Below are 18455 nucleotides of genomic sequence, written 5' to 3'. Positions count from 1 at the left end.
CATATGAACTCTGGCATAGGATAAGGCCTTGTTTATCACAACTGAGAATTTTTGGCTGCAGTGCAATGGTTCACATTCCAAAACTCCGTCACAAAAAGTGGGATAAGAAGTCACAGAAGGTGACATTTGTAGGCTACTGTCAGTCAACCAAAGGCTATCAATTCATCAATAGGGAGACTGGCCAGATAATTGTCAGCAGGGATGTAAAATTCCTGGAAGATGGGAGTTTTTCAAGTTTGAAGACAGAGTAACCTAAGACCGTAAATGCCTTAGGACTGGAACAAGAATCAGTTCTTCAGGACATCAATACTCCACAAACTGAAGGAGAAGTTAAATCAGAAATAGTGATAATGAACCCTATTATGGCTTTGACAGTGAGAATCAAAACATAGATCAAAAGGTTACACCTCGAAGGTCAAACAGAGAACCAAAACCCAAGACAATTGCCTGATCATGATGTCTGATCATGTTACTTACTATTTCAAAGAAGGACTTCCGAGTGAAGACATTGATCTCAAAGAAGCTTTGGAAGTGGCAAATAATTAAGAATGGAAAAAAGCAATGAAGAAAGAATTCTCATCTCTAGTTCATAATAACACGTCTGAAGAGGCAGAGCTACCCAGGGGACACAAACCTCTCAAGGTTAAGTTGGTATTAAAAATAAAGCCTGGGACTAGCAGTACACCAGAAACATTTAAGGCACACCTTTTGGTAAAAGGATGCACTCAAGTTGAAGGTGGTGATTATCAGGAAATCTCTTGTCTATGGCAGCTCAAGAGAACCTGGAGATTGACCATGTTGTCTCATTACTGCTTACCGTATTTACTCGAATCTAAGCCACACTTTTTTTCCGGTTTTCGTAATCCAAAAAACCGCCTGCGGCTTAGAATCGGGTGCAAAGCAAGCGGAAGTTATGAAAAATGTTGGTACGTGCCGCCACAACTAACTTCTGCCGTCGATTATATGTAGCATGACACAGGCATGCTTTGTAGGCACAAAGATAAATACTGGCGCCAAAACCTCTGCGTCAGTAAATAAATTTAAAAAAAAAAAAGTGGAAGACGAGTTTTTTTCTCCGCCGCGTGTTTCGACCACTGCATTTTCATACATTATCCAACGAAGTAAATACAAATTCCGTATTGTTCATCTTCGAATGTAGCACAATTTCAGTGTACTACGAAAATCTGACTGGCAAGACTGTTTGGGATGTTTGTCAATATGGCCAACTCCACGTTCTGAATTTTTTCCTATCTGTGAGAAGAGATGGTTGCTAATAGGAACCTGATGAAATTTGAATCACATACAGTATTCTCTTCACCATAAGAATAATACGAATATAAACATTTTGCCATGTATTCTTTCGTGTTTGCTGCTATCTCCTTTAAATCCTGTCTGCCTAATAAACTACGAAACTAGAGTGAGACAACAGCAAACGCGGAAGAATATACGTATCGTGTCATGTTTATATTCGTATTATTCTTATGCCTAATAATGATACAGTCTGAAATGATGCATGGCAAGTGACTAGATTTTTAAATCTAAGATGACTCTAATTTTTGTGCAGAATTTGATGTAATAAAGAAGCGGCCGCAAAGATTTTCAAACGGAGAAAAATTTTCGCCTAACTCTCGTTCAGAACATGTTCTATCATACGCAGTCTATTATTTGATTCTTGTTGATCATTATCAAAGAAAGCAGCAGTGTAAGTAACAACAAATAGCAGTCTCTTGCCATTGTTTCGCTAATGAGACGATTCCTCTCTTTTTTGTTTTAATTGTACGCGGCGGTAGCGCGCATTAAAGCAAGCCATGCCGCGAGCCGCGACAGGCCGTAAACACGCACTATCAGAATGCGACAAACAATGCATGACACAGTGCAGTAATGCATTTTCAGCTTAAGACCTATAACAAAGAAAACAGCACTTATCAGATCAAAGCAAAATAGGCAATCGATTCAAACCAGACGAAGCACATGAAAAAGGAAGGGTACCCGTATAAATACGGACGGAGCGCCTGACGCATAGCAATGGCTACGTGGTAAAGCTTAACTGCTAAGCTTACGACTCGAACCAAACTACTGTAGCTGTATTGTCATTCATTCGACCTAAATTGTGTCTCATATTACAATGGACCAACTTTGTTTCGATTTGGAGGTATGGCTTAAAACTTTTCTTTCCCCTTGAATTTTGAGTCTCAAATTTCAGGTGCGGCTTAGATTCGGGAAATTTTTTTTTTCCTTGATTTCGAGTCTCATTTTTCAGGTGCGGCTTAGATTCGAGCGCGGCTTAGATTCGAGTAAATACGGTATATCTATGGAGAATTAAATTAAGAAATTTAAGTCACTCTAGCAGAAAATTTTGCAACTCCTGGAAAAGTTTGGAGGCTGAAGAAAGCCGTTGATGGACTCAAACAGGCTGGCTGGTAGGAATCAGAATAAAAAAATTGATGAGGTGTTAAGAAAACTAAAATTGAACAGATCAAACACTGATCCACATATCTATTTTTAAAGAGATGGTACCAAACTAGTCATCATAGCCTTATATGTCAATGATATGTTATTATTTTCAAATGAATAAAAGATTTAGGACAGATATGCCAATGCCTATCCATGGAAATTACACGGGATCATGATAACGGAAAAATCTGGATCTCCCAGAAATCCCATGCAAAAAAAGTTCTGGAGAAATTTGGAACGAGTGAAGTGAAGCTGGTGTCAACAACCACTTGAAATCCGTTTGGACTTTGGAACAGTCCAATCAGGTGATATTAAGAGGCAATAGGAAGTCTTCTATGCCTATCCCAAGTCTCCAGACCTGATATGTGTTTTGCTGTAAATCTCCTTGGCAGATATAATCACTATTTTAAAAAGATTCATTGGTTGTTAGTAAAAAGATTGTTTAGATATTTAAAGGGAAATGTGGACTACAAGCTGGAATTTTTTAGAGGTGGTAACAGAGAAACAATAGCCTTCAGTGATGCAGATTTGGGAAATGAAATCAATGACAGACACTCTGTAATTGTTCATGCATAAAATTGCAAAACTCTTGAATTTCATGGTCTAATAGAAAACAAAAAGCTATTGCACTTTCTACTTGTGAAGCTGAATATATGGCCTTGGTATCAACTGTACAAGATTTACTGTGGTTAAGACAACTTATGTTTGAGGCAGATCCAAGCAGTGCCAGAAAGCCATTTACAGTGTATTGTGATAATAAAGGAGCGATTCAGTTAACCAAAAATCTAGAGACAAACTCTAGATCAAAGCATATAGATATAAAGTATCATTTTATAAGAAGGCATGTCAAGTTAGGTGTTATCAATGTTGAACATCTGCCTTCTGAAGAAATGTTAGCCGATGCTTTCACAAAACCACTTAGCAACATGTGTAAGAGACTGTGCCCTTGTGAAATAAGCGGAGGTTGTTGTTGTTGTAGAATTTTGCACAGAGCTTAACTTAATCATAGCTAACACTTGGTTCAAGAATCATAAAATAAGGTTGTATACATGGAAGAATCCTGAAGATACTAGAAGGTATCAGATAGATTATATAATGGTAAGACAGAGATTTAGGAACCAGGTTTTAAATTGTAAGACATTTCCAGGGGCAGATGTGGATTCTGACCACAGTCTATTGGTTATGAACTGTAGATTAAAACTGAAGAAACTGCAAAAAGTGGGAATTTAAGGAGATGGGATCTGGATAAATTGACTAAACCAGAGGTTGTACAGAGTTTCAGGGAGAGCATAAGGGAACAATTGACAAGAATGGGGGAAAGAAATACAGCATCATTTCATCATCATCCAGGAAAGTGGCGAAATTGGACTGAGCAAAGATTGGGTAATTGTACGGGCGCTGATAACCACGCAGTTGAGTGCCCCAAAAACCAAACATCATCATCATCATCATCATCGAAATACAGTAGAAGAAGAACGGACAGCTCTGAGGGATGAAGTAGTGAAGGCAGCAGAGGATCAAGTAGGTAAAAATACGGGGGCTAGTAGAAATCCTTGGGTAATAGAAGAAATATTGAATTTAATTGATGAAAGGAGAAAATATAAAAATGCAGTAAATGAAGCAGGCGAAAAGGAATACAAACGTCTCAAAAATGAGATCGACAGGAAGTGCAAAATGGCTAAGCAGGGATGGCTAGAGGACAAATGTAAGGATGTAGGGGCTTATCTCACGAGGGGATACTGCATGAAGAGTTTGACAGACCACTGAAAGACCTGAGTCGAAACAAGGCCCCGGGAGTAGACAACATTCCAATGGAACTACTGATGGCCTTGGGAGAGCCAGTCCTGCCAAAACTCTACCATCTGGTGAGCAAGATGTATGAGACAGGCGAAATACCCTCAGACTTCAAGAAGAATATAATAATTCAAATCCCAAAGAAAGTATGTGTTGACAGATGTGAAAATTACCGAACTATCAGTTTAATAAGTCACAGCTGCAAAATACTAACACAAACTCTTTAGAGACGAATGGAAAAACTGGTCGAAGCCGACCTCATGGAAGATCAGTTTGGATTCCGTAGAAATGTTGGAACACATGAGGCAATACTGACCCTATGACTTATCTTAGAAAATAGATTAAGGAAAGGCAAACCTACATTTCTGCATTTGTAGACTTAGAGAAAGCTTTTGACAATGTTGACTGGAATACTCTCTTTCAAATTCTGAAGGTGGCAGGGGTAAAATACAGGGAGCGAAAGGCTATTTACAATTTGTACAGAGAGCAGATGGCAGTTATAAGAGTTGAGGGACATTAAAGGGAAGCAGTGGTGGAGAAGGGAGAGAGACAGGGTTGTAGCCTCTCCCCGACGCTATTCAATCTGTATATTGAGCAAGCAGTAAAGGAAACAAAAGAAAAGTTTGAAGTAGTTATTAAAATCCATGGAGAAGAAATAAAAACTTTGAGGTTCACCGATGACATTGCAATTCTGTCAGAGACAGCAAAGGACTTGGAAGAGCAGTTGAACGGAATGGACAGTATCTTGAAAGGAGGATATAAGATGAACATCAACAAAAGCAAAACGAGGATAATGAAATGTAGTTGAATTAAGTCGGGTGATGCTGAGGGAATTAGACTAGGAAATGAGACACTTAAAGTAGTAAAGGAGTTTTGATATTTGGGGAGCAAAATAACTGATGATGGTCAAAGTAGAGAGGATATAAAATGTAGACTGGCAATGGCAAGGAAAGTGTTTCTGAAGAAGAGAAATTTGTTAACATTGAGTATAGATTTAAGTGTCAGGAAGTCGTTTCTGAAAGTATTTGTATGGAGTGTAGCCTTGTATGGAAGTGAAACATGGATGATAAATAGTTTGGACAAGAAGAGAATAGAAGCTTTCGAAATGTGGTGCTACAGAAGAATGCTGAAGATTAAATGGGTAGATCACATAACTAATGAGGAGGTATTGAACAGAATTGGGGAGAAGAGGAGTTTGTGGCACAGCTTGACAAGAAGAAGGGACTGGTTGGTAGGACATGTTCTGAGGCATCAAGGGATCACAAATTTAGTATTGGAGGACAGTGTGGAGGGTAAAAATCGTAGAGAGGGACCAAGAGATGAATAAACTAAACAGATTCAGAAGGATGTAGTTTGCAGTAAGTATTGGGAGATGAAGAAGCTTGCACAGGATAGAGTAGCATGAAGAGTTGCATCAAACCAGTCTCAGGACTGAAGACCACAACAACAACAACTGTGTGTCGCTGTCAGTTGAAGGGACATGTTAAGATATGTAAATTGATATTGACAGTTTTTTGTTTACTCCTTTGTGTGATAATTATTCGGTGGTTATTATGTGTTCTAGGATGTGTAGTTGTTGTTATGCATGTATTGATTAATTAATAAAACATTGTTTTGGAAAGCTTCCATATGTGTATTAAAAAGTGCTCAACATCCAAACAAAAGTACGTTATTTACAAACTCTCATTGTTTTTAATTCCTGCCTATACCCCTGCCCACCAAGTGGGTATACATTTATTTCTAATTTTGCAGTTATGAATTGCAAAGTTCATCCCAAATTTGCTCTTGTTAGTAACCACAAATATCATTATGGAATTATATATTGGCACATAATTGTAAGAAACTCAGAGTCTATGAAGAGTTCACATATGCAAGGAAAGAGCCAGAAGATGTTTACATGAAAGCATCAATACAGAAACCAGTAACTTCTGGAAAATTCATGTAGAAAAGCTTCTCGTCACAAAATAAAGTGAAAACATACATTATTTTTAGTGACACCTCTCAGCCAAGAGGACAGCCTCATCTACTGGAATAAAAATTAGAACTAGAAAAGATTTAAGTTTATAGGAAGAAAGTAATTTTGAATCCAGTTTGTAATACCTATATTTGAAAAAGTGATACTAATCAAAGTCTCTGGTAAATTAAAATTTCTTGGGGAACATAAAATAATAACTGTTGAAATTCCAACAAGGGTGAGCAGCGTTGAAGACTTCTGATAGTCACAGAGAATGTTACTGACAGAACATACTGGTGTGACTGAAGAATGTTATGTGTAGTTGAGGAGGAGCTGCTTCTATAAACAAATAAGACAGGAAGTAGACCAAAATGTATAGTGAATGTTGTGTTAGGCACGGTACTTTAACCAGTAAAGAAGTATCCTTTTAATGAGTGAATACAAAAATGATATAAGATTAGATATATATCTCCTGAGTATCTGGGTGTATTTACTACATTATAAATAACATGTTTTTTCACTATGAACTGACTGATCAATACTGCAGATAGTGAATATATGTAGTAAGTATTATTTATAATGACTCACTCACTAGTGATGTAATTCTGTTGTGACAATATTGCTTCATTGGATAGACCTTACAAGCCATATGCAAATCGTTTTCAATAATAAATGTGAATATTTTGTAAATTTTATGAATTAACTGCACATATAAGCTACCTCAAGGAAATCGAGACCACATGTTGGTGTTGCAGGAGTTGTCTGCCATCGCCTGCGCCAGAACCACCGTCTTTCAGAATCCTGCAGTTCAAAGTGTGAAAATGCAAGAGATACATTGTGACCACGTGGAGCCTTTATATTCCATGTGCAGTCCAGAGAATTTGGATACATTTCTGGGAAGTTTGGACTCTCTATCACTCCATGGAAACCACGAAGATCTAAGTTGCAAACTGAAATAGAATAAAACTTGAAATTAATCTTTGGAGATATGATCAGAGTTATGTGATAAGTTATATACATTTTACAACACAGTTTCATAGGATTCTGACAGCTTTGTGTAAACCACAATATAGTAGTAGATACATATATGTGATTACAATATTCTTCCATTTATTTTTACACTGTTGGTAGCTATGAGTCAGGAGTTCTGTGCCCAATGAGTTCTAGCCACATCTATAGAACATTTGTTACTATTACACTTATCAAAACAGTATATTGAAGTACAAATTAGTTTTAATTATTGAGTCTTAAGTTCAACTGAACAGACACTAAAAGTTGTACGCAAAAGAATAAATAAAGATAGCATATATCTCCACAGTACACAGAGAATACCAGGAAGCTTCTTATAAAACAACACTTACTGCACAACAGGTGCAAAACAAAGCATGAATTCACAGACAGACAGGTTTTAAGAAATTTTCTCAGCTATGAAAAGCACAGTGTGTGACACCTTGAACTAATACTGTAGCACAATGCTATCATAAACAGCTTTCTCAAAACCTTAAGTGCTTCAAGACACTCTGATGCCTTTACCTTTCTCTTCATCAGTCCTCTAAACCTGACACTTGAGTGACCTGCTCATTTCCACCTTCCACAATGACAAATACTTTCCACCTTGCGGAAGGAACTAATAGTTCCAAAGAATAAGTGTAGCTTTTTCCACTTTTAAATGTGCCTACAAGCTGTACATAGAATTTGGCCTCTTGAAGGTAACCTAGTTGGCCATTCTGTCTACTTGTCACTTCTGCCCAGCACATGAATGTCAAGATGGCCAATTGAGATTGTCTAAACCTGTTACCTAAAACAACTGTAACTGTGTTGGAAAATAATGCCCTTTTTTTAAAATACAATTTGAAGGAAGGTTTCCTGTTTGAAATTTAGATTTGTTCTACAAACGATTTGCTTTTGGCCACACTAGACCACTTCAGTCACTAAGCACTCAATTTTTCTTCAAGGTTGTACTGTTTGGTTCTTATCATCTGCCTCATACAATTGCATTCTGTCCTTTCATAATTTTCTCAGTTCATTTGAAATCTCTACAGTTATACTATATGACATTTTTTCTGACATTTTGTGGTGCTTAAAAAAGAGTATTAAAATGCTATCTTTGTTCTCCATCAGCTGCTTTAAAATCTTAGCAAATTTCTTGGATCCACTGCCTTCCTGTCTTCTTTCCTCATCAGAAATTGTATCCTTGCAGTTGGATGATGTGAAATAAATAAAGAGATTTCTTTTTCCTCTTCATTGTGCTGGTGATATGGGCACTCCTTCAATAGACAATTTCATTGTGGAGGATTCCCCACACCCTTCTAACCTGGATTCTTTTTATTTATGTTGGTTCTGATGATTCTTCTTTCAATTTTGAAATCCTGATTAGTTCTTTTTTCATTTCTAATTTGGAAAAGGGTTTCGCAAGCATAAGTGGCCCTTGGGAGAGATACAGATTTACAGTGCTGGGTTTTAGTATTTAATGACATATATTTCTTATTATACATTCACCAGTACAGAAGTTGGATCTTTTTTCATTTTTCTGGTTCTATTTATCCATATTTCTTTCTCATTTAAGCTATGCTCGATGACTTCTTCAATTTACTTAAACTGTTGAACTACATTAATTTTTTGATTGTTTATGAAGATTTTACTTATACAAAGGGGTTTCCACAGCGTGATTTCAATTTTCTTGAAGGATACTTGTAATATATTTTTGGAGATTGATGATGTGGGCATGAACTTTTTCCATGTCAAGAGCAAAGTGTAGTGATCAGTGCTGTGGATGGGCTTCCCAAAGTCCTTCACCAAAAAGGGTGAAGTAAATAATCCAGAATTTGAACCCTGACAGCAATGCTACCATGTTGAATAATGCCTTTTGTGCAGTCACAGGATGTTGTGTCATGACTCAAACTGTGTGCATTAGGCTGCATGATGCTCAATGTCACTGGCAAGGTCTATCTTTGCAACCACAACACCATGCAGTGCAGTACATATGGGCCCAACAACATGCCAAATGGACCACTCAGGATTGGCATCATGTTCTCTTCACCGTTGAGTGTCACATATATCTTCAACCAGACAACTGTAGGAGACATATCTGGAGGCAACCAGGTCAGGTTGAACGTCTTAGACACACTGCTGCTGGTGGTCATGGAAGGCACCGTAATGGCTGTACAATATGTGAATGCCACAGAGCAAACTTATCGGCAGCATATTGGCAAGCCACTTGTCTAAATGGACAACAATTTGTGCCCCGATCGTGCACATCTTGTCAATGATGTACTTCAGGATAATAAAATCGCTCAACTAGAGTGGCCAGTATGATCTCCAGACATGAACCCTATCGAACATGCCTGGGATGGATTGAAAAGGACTGTTTATGGACAACATAATCCACCAACCACTCTGAGTGATCTACGCTGAATCGTCACTGAGGAGTGGGACAATCTGGACCAACATTGCCTTGATGAACTTGTCGATAGTATGCCACGATGAATACAAGCATGCATCAATGCGAGAGGATGTGCTACTGAGTATTAGAGGTACTGGTGTTTACAGCAACCTGGACAACTACCTCTGAAGGTCTCGCTGTATGGTGGTACAACATGCAATGTGTGGTTTTCATGAGCAATAAAAAGGATGGAAATGATGTTTATGTTGGTCTCTATTCCAATTTTCTGAAAAGGGTCCCAGAACTCTCAGAACCGAGGCTATAAACCATACCGTATTTACTTGAATCTAAGCCGCACTCGAACCTAAGCCGCACCTGAAAAATGAGACTCGAAATAAAGGAAAAAAAAAATTCCCAAATCTAAGCCGCACCTGAAATTTGAGACTCGAAATTCAAGAGGAGAGAAAAGTTTTAGGCCGCACCTCCAAATCGAAACAAAGTCGGTCCATTGTAATATGAGACACAATTTAGGTAGAATGAATGACGATACAGCTACAGTAGTTTGGTTCGAGTCGTAAGCTTAGCAGTTAAGCTTTACCACGTAGCCATTGCTACGCGTCAGGTGCTCCGTCCGTATTTATATGGATAGCCTTCCTTTTTCACGTGCTTCGTCTGGTTTGAATCGATTGCTTATTTTGCTTTGATCTGATAAGTGCCGTTTTCTATGTTATAGGTGTTTACGTCAGTCACTCTTAGCTGAAAATGCATTACTATACTGTGTCATGCATTGTTTGTCGCATTCTTATAGTGCGTGTTTACGGCCTGTCGCTGCTCGTGGCATGTCTTGCTTTTGTGCGCGCTACCGCCGCCTACAATTAAAAAAAGAGAGGAATCGTCTCATTGGCAAAACAATGGCAAGAGACTGCTATTTGTTGTTACTTACACTGCTGCTTTCTTTGATAATGATCAACAAAAACAAAATAATAGACTGCGTATTATAGAACATGTTCTGAACGAGAGTTTGGCGAAAATTTTTCTCCGTTTGAAAATCTTTGCGGCCGCTTCTTTAGTACATCAAATTCTGCACAGAAATTAGTCATCTTAGATTTAAAAATCTAGTCAGTTGCCATGCTTCATTTCTGACTATCACTATTAGGCATAAGAGTAATACGAATATAAACATGACACGATACGTATATTCTTCCGCGTTTGCTGTTGTCTCACTCTAGTTTCGTAGTTTATTAGGCAGACAGGATTTAAATGAGATAGAAGCAAACATGAAAGAATACATGGCAAAATGTTTATATTCGTATTATTCTTATGGTGAAGAGAATACTGCATGTGATTCACATTTCATCAGGTTCCTATTAGCAACCATCTCTTTTCACAGGTAGGAAAAAATGCAGAAAGTAAAGTTGGCCATATTGACAAAAATCCCATTCTTGCCAGTCGGATTTTCGTAGTACATTGAAATTCTGGTACATTCGAAGATGAACAATATGGAATTTGTATTTACTTTGTTGGATAATGTATGAAAATGCAGTGGTCGAAACTCGGGCAGAGAAAAAAAGCTCGTCTTCCATTTTTTTTTTTTTTTTTTTTTTTTTTTTTACTGACGCAGAGGTTTTGGCGCCAGTATTTATCTTTGTGCCTACAAAGGATGCCTGTGGAGCGTTACATATATTCGACGGCAGAAGTTAGTTGTGGCGGCACCTACCGACATTTTTCAGAACTTCCGCTTGCTTTGCACTCGATTCTAAGCCGCAGGCAGTTTTTGGATTATAAAAACTAGAAAAAAAGTGTGGCTTAGATTCGAGTAAATACGGTAATTGAGATATATTGCATTTTTCTGAATGATCGCAGGAAATTATAACATGAACTGCATCACACACCCACAATCAAAAACAAATCTTTTATTTGTCTGTGGCAAGTAAACATAAATCAAAGTTTATCACTTTCCTAATTCACAGTAATGTTTCGTACTTTTCTAATTGTGATTGACTTGGAATAAGAAACCACCAAATTCATCAGACCAAATAAAGAGCTGCTCACATTAATTAATACCAGCATTAATATACAAGGCACCAAAATAACACCAATGACCATCTCATATGAGACTGGAAAAAGTGAATTTCTACTTTAAGCCCACAGTATGCATTAAGGGAGCTATCAGGTATAAACCTGGATTTTAAGAAAGAAACATAACATTAACTGAAGGTGGAACTATCAAAAATGGTTCATAAATAAGAATGAAGCACATCAAACAAATATCCATATTTTAAAATTATGGGAATATTGAACATTTAATTTCATCTTTATCCCAAAAAATTTATTAAATAATAACTCTGTGTTCCCAGAACTGTAAACAATTTAGAAAAAAAGGATAAAAGAATACAAAATAACTTGATAAATGTCATATTAAAATAGATTGATACTCACAGTAAAGAAGGCACGCTAAGTTGCAGACAGACACAATTAAAAGACACTTACACAGAGCTTTCAGCCACAGTCTTTATCAGCAAAGGGCTAGAATGCAACTAGCAAGAGGGATGGCAGCAACAATCTGGAGGGAGCAGGCAAGGGGAAGGGATAGTGGTGTATGGGTGGGGGGGACAGAGAAATGCTGTCTGGCAGAGTGTGCAGGGATTGGAATGTCAACAGGTGCAGCATCAGGAGGTCGTGGGGCAGGGAGCTCAGGAAAAAAGGAGCTAAAATGAGAGGAATTGGGAAAGAAGGATGAGTGCAATGGCAGAGAGCAGCAACCAAAGAAGCCAGACTGGGCCATCCATGAATGCAGCCATGTAATTTACCAGCTCTGCTGCAATCATTGTACAGCTTTTTACATGGGTATAAATACCAACCAGCTGTCCACCAGGATGAATGGCCACTGGCAAACTGTGGAGAAGAGAAAAGTAGATCACCCTGTGGCACAACATACAGCTGAGCATAAAATGCTTGATTTCAGTGTCTGCTTCACTACCCGACCCATATGGAACCACCCCTTCACCATCGGTTTTCTGAACTGCACAGATCAGAGTTAGCATTACAATTCATACTCCACATCAGTAATTACCCTTGCCTCAACCCATGGTAACTTACACTCCTCACATCCTCTACACAGCGGTTTCCACCCCTCTGTCCTATCATCACCTCCCCATTCTCTTCTCCCACCTCTTTGTTTGCCATCCTCTGCCAATGCACCTGCCCATCTTTCCCTACTCATCTCCTTTTCCCTCCTCTTTTTCCCACCTTCCTGCCCCACAAACTCCTTACACTGTGCCTCTTGGCATTCTAGTCCCTGCACACTCTGCCAGAATGTGTTCCTCTGTCCCTCCACACATACACTACTATCCCTTCCCCTTTCCTGCCCTCTCCAGATTGCTGCCGCCATCTCACGTAACAGCTGCATTTTGACCTGACCTGCTGGAGTTGACAGTCTTGTGTGCTTCTTATGTGTATGAATGGGGTGTGTTTCTCTTTTGCTGATGAAGGCTGTGGCTGAAAGCTTTGTGTAAGCGCTTTTTAATTGTGCCTCTCCACAACTTAATGTCTTCTTTGCAGTAAGTAACAATCTATCTTTCCCTACAGTGTTGATATTCCTATGTGGAGTTTCCATTGTCTGACATATTCAGATAACTATGCATAACATCAAATGTATTTCAGATAATTGTGGATACTTAATACTAAATAAAACACCAATGAACATTTCTGGGTGAAATGATACACAAAATAAAGAAAAGGCAACGACTCAACTGTAGCTGATTGATGTGTGGCACACAGAAATATGCAACAGAACACAGTATTCACATCAACTTTAAAGCTCTTGCTCTTTATATGGCAAAAGTACACAGATTCACATGCACAAACACAGATACCCAAATATACACACACACATGACAAAAGTGAAAAAAGTTATGTGTGCATGTTCCACCTACATAAAAATGAAAATACATTGCAGCATATGGAACGGATTACACACAGTGTATGTATTAATCTGTATAAGGTATCTATCATTTACATTACAGTTTCAATTCACAAGTGTATCACCACAATTTTTGAAGCAATTTTTGTTTGCAAAAAACCATGGAATCAAAAGAATGATCTCTGCAACTTCATACACAATCAATAGATGGCACTGGATTTGTGCAACTTTGTAGAGCTACGAGCATTTAAATATAAGCAAATAAGCCCTTATTTTTCATGTAAAAGCTAATGGTCCTTACTGTTCAAATACAGATCACACCACACATTCTTACTGACTGATGCACCAGATAAATGTTGCATTAGTCCAGCTCATGGATTCAATATGGGTCTTAATCACTTCTCAGTCTTGTAATTCACTGCACTGCACTTTATACTATATAAAACCGTCTTGGAAGTTTACCAAGTATCTTTCATATTCATAAAAAGGTACAGTTTGAGGAATTAATGTTTAAAATACTAATTTAATTTGGTTAGTACATCAACTAAAATAAATAGTATCTGAAAATATAATATAATAGACTAAATAAAAAAAATCTCACCTGTGGTGACAAGAGAAAACATGTATAAAAATGTGGAAATATGCAAACTTTTGAGGTCTGGAGCATCTTCTTCAGGTAGTAAGGATGAAGTGAAAAGAAGAGGGATGGATGAAAAGGACCGTTGAGGTTTATGAAATGGAAGAGCTTCACAAAATTTAGACAGGACCCCACGACGGTCAGGGGAGACTTACTGCAAGGAGTAAGAAGGAATGTGCTGCCTTTTCATTCCATTTAGCAAGTCTCCACAGACATGGGATCTATAACTCTCCGCACTTCCTGACCTTCAGTCTCTTCCTTCATTGCTCTTCCTTTCTTTTCATTCCTTTTGCCAGAAGAAGGAGCCACTGGCTCTGAAAGGTTGTGTATTTCCATATATTTTATATTTTTATTTGTGTTTTGTCCTAGTGCTGCTTGGTGAGTAGATTCCTTATCTATCCAATTAATTTCATTATCATGTATCTTACAACAAAGCTAACAACTTACTATTAAGAGGTCACTCCAATTGTATGTATAAGTGATGCATGGACTTGCATCTTGCTATTACAGGGTGTATACGGGGACAAGGAAAAATAATTCCCGGGTTATTACCGGATTTCTCCCGGATATCCCGTTTAAAAATACGCTTTTTCCCGGGCGAAAATACACTTTTTCTGTGCTAAGTGACAGATTTTCCGTAGATTTTCCCTCGGAACTGTAAAACTTATCAATTCTTTGAATGGTTAACGATTTATACAATCGCGTAGAACGTCCCGAAAAAAAAGAAGAAGAAGAAGAAGAAGAAGAAGAAAAAAAAGACGGGCATACAAGTTTTGGAGAGAATTTTAATAAAAAATAAAAATTAAAAAATAAAAGGAGAGAAGTGTTGGAAAGACCTTTGATTTGCAGCAACACATACGTTGCATATTTTCTTATTACGAAAGTATAAATTCGAATTACACCAAACACAGCGCGTTAGTTTGCGGAGCGTTGAAACCGAGGTTGCGAAGTCATTTTGTAAGCGAGTCATATCTCAAGCCACGAGATCTCGTCACCCGATGACAGCAGCTATTCATAGCATAGGACACGTGTTATAGTCAGCCAGTAGCAAGATCACTGGTTAAATAGCGCGAACACGCAAGAGGAAAAGTTAACGGTTTACATTAATGTACACAGTACCGTATATCTACAATAAAAGCTAAGCTTTCACATATAATATTAGTCTCTAAGATTAACACGCTACAACAGAAGCTTATCTTTCACATGTAATATTGATCTTTTTTGCGTGTGTTATACTTTAAGATACATCACACAAATGTGCCAGTAAATTTAATATTATGACATAAATGTCTCGGCTCGAAATTCTTGTAAGTGGCTGGTCCTCAAACTGTTCAGTTTCGAACGCTCTGTGATTTAGATATCCATCCCACTTTCTCACACGTAACATAATTCATCTTGCGTAAAAAGAAATTTGCTTTGAAAGTAACGCTTTTCTAACCACCGTTCGCAATACTATCCGAAGACTGTTAGAAATAGGTTCGATTTACCAGTTTCCAGAGAGCGCCAGAAAACAGGCATTATTGTGCGTGTGCAACTGCAGTGGTGTAGGAATCCCGTATGTTCGTGTGAATAAAGCACTAAAAGAGCTTACATTACACCATAAAAGAAACAGGGCATCAGAGGGTATTCCAAAGAGCATCGGAATTTCGTAAACCATACTAAAATGCATAATTCGGCTTGAAGTGCGAATTGGCTTTTTCCAGATTCACAATGAAGTATGTCCCATCTGATACTAAGCTTTCCAGTGTGGTTTTTGGGATGTAAATTCTTGGAGTACAGTACTCTACGATCTCATTTTTGGTTCTTTATTATGGCATAATGCCATGTATGGCAGAAGATGATAACGTGCACTTGAAATTCAGCGAAAAGTTGGAACTAGCCAATACTGTAGAATGAAACACTTCGTTTCAAATAAAATGATTGCCTCAGCGGAAAGATTAATAGAGCCAAATTTCTTTAGCAAACTTGCAAAAATAACTTCACTGTTCTGCAAGGCGATTAATGCTTGACTGCTACTAACTTGGAAATAAAATAAAAATCGGAAAAGTGAAATTAATAATGTATTTTTGCCCTCCATAATTATGTGAATGTATTTTAATTCACTTGATAGCTCCCCGGCCACAGAAATCCGTTTTGTTTTCATTTGACTTGGGAGCTGTACACGAAGAGAAGCAGCGAAATCACTTAACGTAAACACGCGTTACGTGGAGGTTAATCCCCTCCCTACTACAACTCGGACAACTCTGTGCAAGCGTGAATCTGACAGCTATGGCGCGCGAGAAAAATTTTTCTCCTTTGCATCTGGCTGCTTGCTACTGTTACCGACACAGTTAACAGTCAAACTTCAAGTAGCGGGAGAAGGTACTGCTTATACGCGAGTCAAATGCGCAAGCGCAACAGACCGCTGGCAATTGGTCAAACGAACCAAATGTGAACAGTTGTGACGTCATACTCATAGCAAGCAGTTTATTGTTACGAAGAATTACAGTCTGCGCCCTATGGGCTTTGACATATTTTTGCTATTTGCAAACGCTTGTGCGTGCATGGTTTTTTGTTGTTGTAAATTGCACATTTCCTTTGTCACTAAAGTTTTATTTTTTCCCCTCTCGTTTATATTTTATTGCTGCAGTATAATTCTCCAGTAGCAGGATACAATAACATTCTTTGCTAGAGAATCAATTCTGCAGCCAAAATTTAAAAAATTTAACTGAAAGCTAAAACAATGAAAAATTCCCGGAATTCCGAAAAATTCCCGGGTTTTTCCCGGTTTTCTCCCGGATGAAAAAATTCCTGGGTTTTTCCCGGATTTCCCGGTTGTCCCGGGTCGTATACATCCTGTATTACTGAATTCATCCTCACCTTTGTTCCACTGGTAATCAAGTGTACCTTCTCCCAAAAAAAAAAAAAAAAAAAAAAAAAAAAAAAAAAAAAAAAAAAAAAAAAAAAAAAAAGAGTAAATCCAATAGGACATAATGTTTTCAAGCATCTGGTGCAACTGAGTCCACTGCATTAACAGAAACCTAAATCAACCTTCACAGCAGGCAGTATGAAGTACAGCACCTCAAGCTTACCAGTATCATACTTTGCGTGGAACCCTCGACCACTACCACTGAAGTCAGACTTGAATGTAACAAACATGTGATTGGAAGATGACCGGATAAACGCTGGGTGTGAACTGGAACAATATGTTCCCAGGAGTCGGCCAGATGGGTCCTTTCCATCGCGAACCTGAAACAGAGTAATTAATGCAATGAATATACTGTATTTCAAACAGATATTTCTTCTGTGGGCGCACAGTACAGGACACATTATTGTGGGAATCTTACTACTTTCTACACACAGTATCACTCACATCCACAAATTGATCATTTTACCATAGTCAGGTTTCTACTACTGAACAGTATCAGTACCATCCAAACTTACGAGTTAACCCCTTCCTGAAGGTACTGGAAAAAATGTGTGTGCAGGAACCATAACTCTCTCACAATAAGATACTTATCATTAGTCAGTCTCAATTTGGACTTTAGAAGGACCTCTTCAGTGAAAATGCCATTTCGCAACTCACATGTTCGACTGCACAAAATCTAAATGACGAAATATTACCAAATGTTATCTTCCGTGGCTTGTCAAAAGCATTTCTCTATGCATTTCACAGTATTCTCATCAAGATGCTCGATAATTGGAATGAATGGGAATGCAGAATGTTGCATTAAGAAACTCAAAGAGAGTAAACAATGAAAGAGCACCTTCAAAATGAGGAATAATCACCACTGATGTACCACAGTCAGTGATATTGGTGTTCTTGTGTAATATCTTCATCTACATCTATACTCTACAAATCACCATGAAATGTATGGTGCAGGGTACATCCCACTATACCAGTTAACAGTTTCTTCCCATTCCATTCATATATGGACCAAAGGAAAAATGACTGTCTGAATGCCTCTTTGCATGCCAGAATTACTCTAATCTTATCCTCACAATCCCTATGTATGTGATACATAGGAGGTTGTAGTATATTCCTAGAATCATAATTTAAAGACAATCTTGAAAATTTATTAATAGACTTTCATAAGATAGTTCACATTTATTTTGAAGAGACTCCCAGTTAAGTTCCTTCAGTATGTCTGTGGCAGTCTCCCATGGATCAAACAAACATGCGACCATTTGTGCTGCCCTCCTCTGTATACACTCAGTACCCCCCCCCCCTCCCACCTGTTAGATATGGTTCCCACAAACTTCAGCAACATTCTACAACTCGCCACAAAAAGATTTTTAAGCAATCTTCTTTGTAGACTGATTGCACTTCCCC

The 18455-nt window shown here is 38.1% G+C and overlaps 1 protein-coding gene across 1 annotated transcript in view; it reads right to left on the bottom strand.

The window, feature by feature from the left end:
- Positions 1 to 18455, bottom strand: part of LOC126100451 (cubilin) — a 771806-nt gene that overhangs the window by 509215 nt on the left and 244136 nt on the right. The window contains exons 24-25 of the mRNA XM_049911056.1: positions 17215 to 17371; positions 6923 to 7152 (exon numbers count right to left, since the gene is read on the bottom strand). Of these exons, the coding sequence (XP_049767013.1) occupies positions 6923 to 7152; positions 17215 to 17371 (387 nt within the window). The remainder of the gene's footprint in view (positions 1 to 6922; positions 7153 to 17214; positions 17372 to 18455) is intronic.

Source organism: Schistocerca cancellata, chromosome 9 (genome assembly GCF_023864275.1).
Source record: "Schistocerca cancellata isolate TAMUIC-IGC-003103 chromosome 9, iqSchCanc2.1, whole genome shotgun sequence".
NCBI classification, from domain to species: domain Eukaryota; kingdom Metazoa; phylum Arthropoda; class Insecta; order Orthoptera; family Acrididae; genus Schistocerca; species Schistocerca cancellata.
The sequence above is the reverse complement of the archived record's forward strand: the minus strand, read 5'-3'. Positions and strand labels throughout refer to the sequence as shown.